The sequence below is a fragment of the Solanum lycopersicum genome, chromosome 5 (assembly GCF_036512215.1).
Source record: "Solanum lycopersicum chromosome 5, SLM_r2.1".
NCBI classification, from domain to species: Eukaryota; Viridiplantae; Streptophyta; class Magnoliopsida; order Solanales; family Solanaceae; genus Solanum; species Solanum lycopersicum.
The window spans coordinates 9377122-9385361 of record NC_090804.1 but is presented as its reverse complement, the minus strand read 5'-3'; the positions used below and the strand labels follow the sequence as shown (position 1 = coordinate 9385361).

Here is an 8240-nt window from a genome sequence, read left to right as displayed (position 1 = left end):
TTCAGCAACTGCGAAAATATTATACGACGAAATCAAACCTATAATACAAGTTACCAAGATAGGCTCGACCAAAGAAATGATAATCCCAGAGAAAATAGAAATACAAGAAGAAATACGAAGGGTAAATATCCCAGAATACTATGCAAATAAAAGAACTATTTGGATAGCTACCATTTTGAATGAATTATTGAATAATTATCTAAACAGAAATGCAATTTGGAACTACTACAATTGAGATTAGAAGATGATATGTTCCAATTGCAGAGAGCTAAAAACAGCAGATATGGAAGAACTACGCCAATGGATACGAAGCCTGTTGAAACCAGAACAACCACCTACCACAAGAGCTATCAGAAAAAAATTTATTTCACAAAATATGATGACTAGATACTGTAAATTAGTAGGCCAAAAATATCCAGATAATCTATGCACAAAATATGACGGAGAAAACAACTACATCCCAGAAGTACAACTGGAATAATAAAAGCAGAAACAGTCAATAACTAGAAGACAAACAAATAAATAGTAGTATGTCAGGCCATATGTAAAAGTAAAGGCCATTATGTAAAGTTGTAAAGTTATGAATAGTAGTATGTCAGGCCATATGTAAAAATAAAGGCCAATATGTAAAGTTGTAAAGTTATGAATAGTAGTATGTCAGGCCATATGTAAAAGTAAAGGCCATTATGTAAAGTATTTTGTATATATAGGGGACTTCCCCGCACAATAAAATTAGGGACTTTACCGCATCCTCTCTTCTCTCTCTCTTAGTTCAACACACACACCCGCATCCTCTCTTCTCTCTCTCTTAATTCCACACACACACACCCTTTTGGTTTCTTGCTCCTAGGGTATCTGTTACTCCTTCATTATTCCAATCTTTAATTATTTTGGAACGAAAAGGTTCTGGTAGTTTTGAGAAATATAGCTTTCGTATCTCCTTACTTTCATTTATATCATATTTTCCTTTGTAATAATATTCCTAAAAAATGCACATGTATATTCATCCAGATAACACATATTGCATATAACTAATTTTTTTATAAGAAGTCTATTGGTTAAATTTTCTTTATTTTGTTCTTCTATTTCTATAGTCATACTACTGAATTCATTTCTTATAGACATTTCATATTTAGCTTTTATATTCATATTTGTTGTTGCTATAGTTCCATCCAATTCTTTATTACTTCTAAGGGTTTCTAAACTTTGCTTAGATAGATTTCCGAGCCATAATTTTGTTGCTCCTATTAGTGTTCTTTCTATATAGCCTTGTGTTTCGTTAATTGCTATTTTAGTGTCAATTAGTTGTTTTGATATGTATCCAATCCATAATTGGATTGTTTTATTAGTATCTGTAACACAGTCTAAATTTAAGAAATTATGTTGTTCTGTTATTGGTTTAGGTGTCCACTTTTTATTTAGTCTACTATTCCATAGCGTATCTGATCTATCCGATTGTTCGTAAGTGTAATAAGTAGGGGTTGTTCTTCTTGGACTACTTCTTGGGTTTTTTACTCCTAATGTACTAGGTTTGTCATCCATTTTAACATCTCCTGTATTTATTCTAATTCATTTGGGTTATTTACTTGTTCTAATAGTTCTGTATATGTTTTACTCATATCACTTATTTTTTATTTTTTGTCATGACCTACTGTTGGTTCTGTTTTAACAATTTTTAGACTTGTCTTGGTTATATTATGTTTATATTGAGTTGCTTCTATCATTAGGTAGACAGAGGATTAGTTTGTAGGTTTTGTATAATCCTTAGACTTTTTATGGCCAATTTTTGTTGCTTAGCTTAGTTTTTAGCCGAAAAACTTTATCCAAGGTTTATCCTTTATCTTAGTGTCACTTAGTATCTTTAAAATACTTCTAGGTGGCATGAAATTTAAGATTCTGCGTGTTTCTTATTTTAGGAATGATTGTGTGCCAATCGTTATATTTTGAGCCTTTAAATTCGTTAATATTATTTATTGTTGGGCCGGAGGTTGTGAGATTGGACTACCTCGAGTTTCAAGTTAGTACATTTATGTTGCGTTAGGTTTTACCCTAATGATTATTTCATGTGTTGAGTTGGTACGATATAAAGCATTTCGTACTCACTTTTGATTTGTTTATTCTTGAAAAACCTTTGGGACTTTCATATTTGAGGAATGAAAATAGTTTTCACTATGTTTTCCCCATATGTTGAGTTGTGAAAGGGAAGTTCACTAGTTAAATTTTAAGAAGATTTTATATGGGAAAATAAAAAAAAATCAGATTTTTTATGACATAAAATGACAAAATACTTGATTTATGAGTTTGTATGCATATTGAGCCACTTTTACAGTGATAATCTTGATGTATCATTTAAGGAAGACTGTCAATTGAGATACGAGTTATATTTCACTACAATGCACTTGTTGATGAGTCTAAGGTATTTCGGGTGGTCCAAGGATTCTTCCATGCTTCTACTTTCTTGTATTCATCACTTACATCGCATCATCCTATTTGTGTGAGTTGTTGTATGTATGTTACGACTGTTTTGTACTTGAGTGTTTAATTCCTTCTCACGATCTTGTGTTTTTCCCTCTTTTCTTGGAAGTTGATTATCGTAACTTAGAACCTTTCCACTGTAATGTTTAGAAGTGTCGTGTTTCTCTCTATCTATTTGATCTTTCTAAGCTTGGTCGACTTGTTTAACCTACTAAGTACCCCATATTTTGGTACTCATACTAATATTTCTCCATCTTTTTCTAATGCAGCTCTCAGTAAGAAATATTCTCAAAGAGAGGTCGATCTCCCAAGATCGTTATAGATTATGTTTGTGGTGAGCTCTTGATGTCCAGAGGCTTACTATATTTTGAATTAGACAGACTTGTAAATATAACCTCTTTGTACGTAGATGCTCATTTACGAGTGACACCAGGTCCGAAGATTGATTATTTTGTTTAATTAATTTATTTTCCTTGAAGGCTACTGTTATTTTCAAGCTTGTTGAACCGATAATAAGTTAGTCATATAAAATGTGTTATTTTCTTTTACTATACAAATTACACTTTAATAAGTTGTAAAACTTCAAGTCTGTTCAAAGAGCTATTAAACCAAAATATTAAAGAAAAAATCTGCCCCTATTTTTAGAGCAAAAAACTCATCATAATTCCTTATGTCTTCTTCTTTTTTTGGCAACAAATTAAAGACATTATAGCCCCTTTTTTGGTAACAACCATATCTTAATACTTATTAATTTTGGAAAACCCCCACACATCATAATTCTTTATATTTGGAAATAAACTTATTATAATTCTTGAAATTGACTAAATATATCAACATCTTTATCCACCGTTGATTTTCTTTTTCATCTAACGGCATACAAGTTCAATCCTCGTGATCTACTTTTCATTGGCTGGGTTATAACTCCTGGTGGGCTACAAATATAAAAGCCAGATTGCTGTAGAATTTGACATACACACAACAATTCAATTCTTCCTCTTCATTTGTCTATAGTTTCTATAGATCGAAAAGCAAAATTGTTACTTTTTTTTTGTAAGTGAAAAAGAGCAATGGCCGGTAAAGAGAAAAACCTTGATTCAAATGCTAAAAGGAGATTTCGTAGAAACAAAGCCGGTCTAAAATTTCCAGTGTTTCGTATTGCCCGATTCCTCAAAGTCGGGAAATATGACAAAGGTGTTGGTGCTGGAGCACCGGTATTCTCGCTACTGTGCTTGAGTACCTTGCAGTTGAGGTGAATTTCTCAAGTTTCTTTTCTCTCTCTCTCTCTCTCTCTCTCTCTCTCTCTTTTATATGTCAAATTTCTAGGGTTAGTGATTACTAAATTTTACATATATTGATTGATTGTAGGTTCTTGAATTGGCTTGAATTGCAGCGAGGAATGAAAAAAAGACTCGTATCACTCCAAGGCATATTCAATTGGCTATTAGGTTTGTTAAGGAAATTGTATAAATTTCTTAGAGATGTGACCATTCTGAATGGTGGTATTATTCCAAAAATTCAAAAAAATTTGCTGCCTAACAACAAGAGTAACACTTCAAAGGTTGTTGTTGCAGCTCAAGAGGAGGAGGATTAGACTGAACATTTCATCACTAGCATCGCGATGTTTGCTTTTATTAATTTCCTTATATTCATAGAAAACTTTATAATTATATATTTACGTGGCTTAGAATAAAAATTCAACATACTTGGATCTTATATTAAGTATTGTTTAATTTTCTTCAGTTATCATATTATTTATTAGTTCTATTGTTATTTATTCTTATATGTTCATTTCTTGATGTGTATAATAGTTTCAGTTTTTTTCTCTCTAGAGTTCTTAGGAATCTTTGTTAACTATTTAATTTCCCAAATTTGTAATAGAATTTTAACTTAAATAGAAATTTCATGATAGATATAAAGTACTGCAAATGAAAGTTTTTCTTAGAATGTTTTCTTAACTATTTTCCAAATTTGAAATACAGAAATACAATTTCAATTTATTTTGAAATTTCATGATCAAATACTTGTAGTGACTAGATCTAATGTAATGTAAATGAATTTTTTTCTATAAATATAAGAGATCATATATTTGTAATATGATCATGGATATCGTTATTCATGTATTGACTTGTATTTTATGCTCTTGATAGCATGTCACTATTTGGAGACCCTATTGAAGGAAAATTTCTGGATTAGAGGTTTAGGTGCAGTTTTCACCTTGAAGTCGGTTATGTTTTAACAATTTTTAGACTTGTCTTGGTTATATTATGTTTATAGTGAGTATTTTCTATCATTAGGTAGACTGAGGATTAGTTTGTAGGTTTTGTATAATCCTTAGACTCTTTATGGCCAATTTTGGTTGCTTAGCTTAGTTTTTAGCCGGAAAACTTTATCCAAGTTTTATCCTTTATTTTAGTGTCACTTAGTATCTTTAGAAATACTTCTAGGTGGCATGAAATTTAAGATTCTGCGTGTTTCTTATTTTAGGAATGATTGTGTGCCTATCGTTATATTTTGAGCCTTTAAGTTCGTTAATATTATTTATTGTTGGGCCGGAGGTTGTGAGCTTGGACTACCTCAAGTTTCAAGTTAGTACATTTGTGTTGCATCAGGTTTTACCCTAATGATTATTTCATGTGTTGAGTTTGGATTATATCATGTATTTCTTACTCACTTTTGATTTGTTTATTCTTGAAAAACCTTTGGGACTTGTATATTTAAGGAATGAAAATAGTTTTCACTATGTTTTCCCCATATGTTGAGTTGTGAAAGGGAGGCTCACTAGTTAAATTTTGAGAAGATTTTATATTAGAAAATAAAAAAAATTCAGAGTTTTTAGGACATAAAACGACAAAATACTTGATTTATGAGTTTGTATGAATATTGAGCCACTTTTACAGTGATAATCTTGATGTATCATTTAAGGAAGACTGTCAATTGAGATACGAGTTATATTTCACTACAATGCACTTGTTGATGAGTCTAAGGTATTTCGTGTGGTTCGAGGATTCTTCCATGCTTCTACTTTCTTGTATTCGTCACTTGCATCGCATCATCCTATTTGTGTGAGTTGTTGTATGTATGTTACGACTGTCTTGTACTTGAGTGTTTTATTCCTTCTCACGATCTTGTGTTTTTCCCTCTTTTCTTGGTAGTTGATTATCGTAACTTAGGACCTCTCCACTGTAATGTTTAGAAGTGTCATGTTTCTCTCCATATATTTGATCTTTCTAAGCTTGGTCGACCTGTTTAACTTACTGAGTACCCCATATTTTGGTACTCACACTATATTTTTCCATCTTTTTCAGATGCAGCTCTCAGCAAGAGCTATTCTCAAAGAGTGGTCGATGTCTCGTGATCGTTGTAGATTATGATTGTGGTGAGCTCTTGATGTCCATAGGCTTACTATATTTCCTTCTTTTGAACTGTATTTTGAATTATATAGACCTGTAAATATAACCTCTTTGTATGTAGATGCTCATTTACGAGTGACACCAGGTCCGAAGATTGATTATTTTTTTAAATTAATTTATTTTCCATGAAGGCTACTGTTATTTTCAAGCTTGTTGAACCGATAATAAGTTAGTCATATAAAATATGTTATTTTCTTTTACTATACAAATTACACTTTAATAAGTTGTAAAACTTCAAGTCTGTTCAAAGATCTATTCAACCAAAATATTAAAGAAAAAATCTGCCCCTATTTTTTGAGCAAAAAACTCATCATAATTCCTTTTGTCTTCTTCTTTTTTTGGGCAACAAATTAAAGACATTATAGCCCCTTTTTTCGGTAACAACCATACCTTAATACTTATTTATTTTGGAAAAAACCCACACATCATAATTCTTAATTTTTGAAAATAAACTTATTATAATTCTTGAAATTGACGAAATATATCAACATCTTTATCCACCGTTGATTTTTTTTTCATCCAACGGCATACAAGTTAAATCCTCGTGATCATCTTCTCATTGGCTGGGTTATAACTCCTGGTGGGCTATAAATATAAAAGCCAGATTGCTTTAGAATTTCACATACATACAACAATTCAATTTTTTCCTCTTCATTTGTCTATTGTTTCTATAAATCAAAAAGCAAAACTGTGAGTTTTTTTTAAGGGAAAAAGAGCAATGGTCGGTAAAGTAAAAAACCATGGTTCAAATGCTAAAAGGAGATCTCGTAGCAGCAAAGCCGGTCTAAAATTCCCACTGACTCGTATTGCCCGATTCCTCAAAGTCGGGAAATATGCCAAATGTGTTTGTGCTGGAGCACCGGTATTTCACGCTATTGTGATTGAGTACCTTGCAGTTAAATTTCTCAATTCCTTTTAAAAGCCACATTTCTTTAGGATTTCACATACACATAACAATTCAATTCTTCCTCTTAATTTTGTCTATTGTTTCTATAGATCAAAAAGCAAAATTGTTAGTTTTTTTAAAGTGAAAAAGACCAATGGTCGGTAAAGGGAAAAACCTTGGTTCAAATGCTAAAAGGAGATCTCATAGCAGCAAAGCAGGTCTCAAATTTCCAATGGCTCATATTGCCCAATTCCTCAAAGTCGGGAAATATGCCAAACGTGTTAGTGCCAGAGCACCGGTATTCCTCGTTGCTGTGCTTGAGTACCTTGCAGTTGAGGTGAATTTCTCAAGTTCATTCTCTCTCTCTCTCTCTCTCTCTCTCTCTCTCTCTCTCTCTCTTATATGTCAAATCTCTGGGGCTTGTGATTACTAAATTTTACATATATTGATTGATTGTAGGTTCTTGAATTGGCTGGAATTGCAGCGAGGAATGAGAAAAAGACTCGTATCACTCCAAGGCATATTCAATTAGCTATTAGGTTTGATTAGGAGTTGTATCAATTTCTTAGAGATGTGACCATTCCGAATGGTGGTTTTATTCCAAAAATTATGAAATTTTGCTGCCTAACAACAATAGTAACACTTCAAAGGCTGTTGTTCTTGTTGCTCAGGAGGAAGAGAATTAGACTGATTATTCCATCACTAGCATCACAATGTTTGCTTTTATTAACTTCATTGAGAACTTTATAATTCTAAATTTATGTGGCTTATAATAAAAACTCAACATACTTGGATCTTATATTACGTTTGTTTAATTTTCTTCAATTGTTATATTATTTATTAGTTCTATTGTTATTTATTATGATATGTTCATTTCTTGATGTGTATAATAGTTTCAGTTTTTTCCTATCAAGAGTTCTTAGGAATATTTGTTAACTATTAAATATCCCAAATTTGAAATAGAATTACAACTTCAATAGAAATTTCATGATTCATATAAAGTACTGTAAATGGAAGTTTTTCTTAGAATGCTTTCTTAACTATTTTCCAAATTCGAAATACAGAAATACAATTTCAATTCATTTTGAAATTTCATGATCAAATACTTGTAGTGAATAGATCTAAAGTAATGTAAATGAATTTTTTTCTATAAATATAAGAGATGATATCTTTGTAATATGATCATGGATATTGTTATTCCAATATTGACTTGTATTTTATGCTCTTGATAGCATGTCAGTGTTTCGAGACCCTATGGTAGGAAAAGTTCTGGATTAGAGGTTCGGGTGAAGTTTTCACCTCGAAGTCGGTTATGGTTTAACTCTTTTAGACTTGTCTTGGTTAGATTATGTTTATTTTGAGTTGTTTCTGTCATTAGGTAAACTTAGGATTAGTTTGTAGGTTTGTATGATCCTTAGAATCTTTATGGCCAATTTTGGTTGGTTAGCTTAGTTTTTAGCCAGAAAACT

At 31.6% G+C, this 8240-nt stretch overlaps 1 protein-coding gene and 1 pseudogene across 1 annotated transcript; both read left to right on the top strand.

The window, feature by feature from the left end:
• Positions 1-3542: 3542 nt before the first annotated feature.
• LOC101258654 (probable histone H2A.3) lies at positions 3543-4066 on the top strand (annotated as a pseudogene).
• Positions 4067-6885: 2819 nt separating this feature from the next.
• On the top strand, positions 6886-7472 carry LOC101258369 (probable histone H2A.3). The gene is made up of 2 exons (XM_026030976.2): positions 6886-7108; positions 7231-7472. The coding sequence occupies exons 1-2, from the start codon at positions 6926-6928 to the stop codon at positions 7318-7320; spliced, it is 273 nt and encodes a 90-aa protein (XP_025886761.2). The 5' UTR covers positions 6886-6925; the 3' UTR covers positions 7321-7472.
• Positions 7473-8240: the final 768 nt, after the last annotated feature.

Excerpts from the sequence above, each read along its gene's own strand:
- LOC101258369 (XM_026030976.2), top strand. The coding sequence starts at position 6,926 with ATGGTCGGTAAAGGGAAAAACCTTGGTTCAAATGCTAAAAGGAGATCT. Across the intron at positions 7,109-7,230 it reads TTGAGTACCTTGCAGTTGAG|GTTCTTGAATTGGCTGGAAT; the intron begins GTGAATTTCTCA and ends GATTGATTGTAG.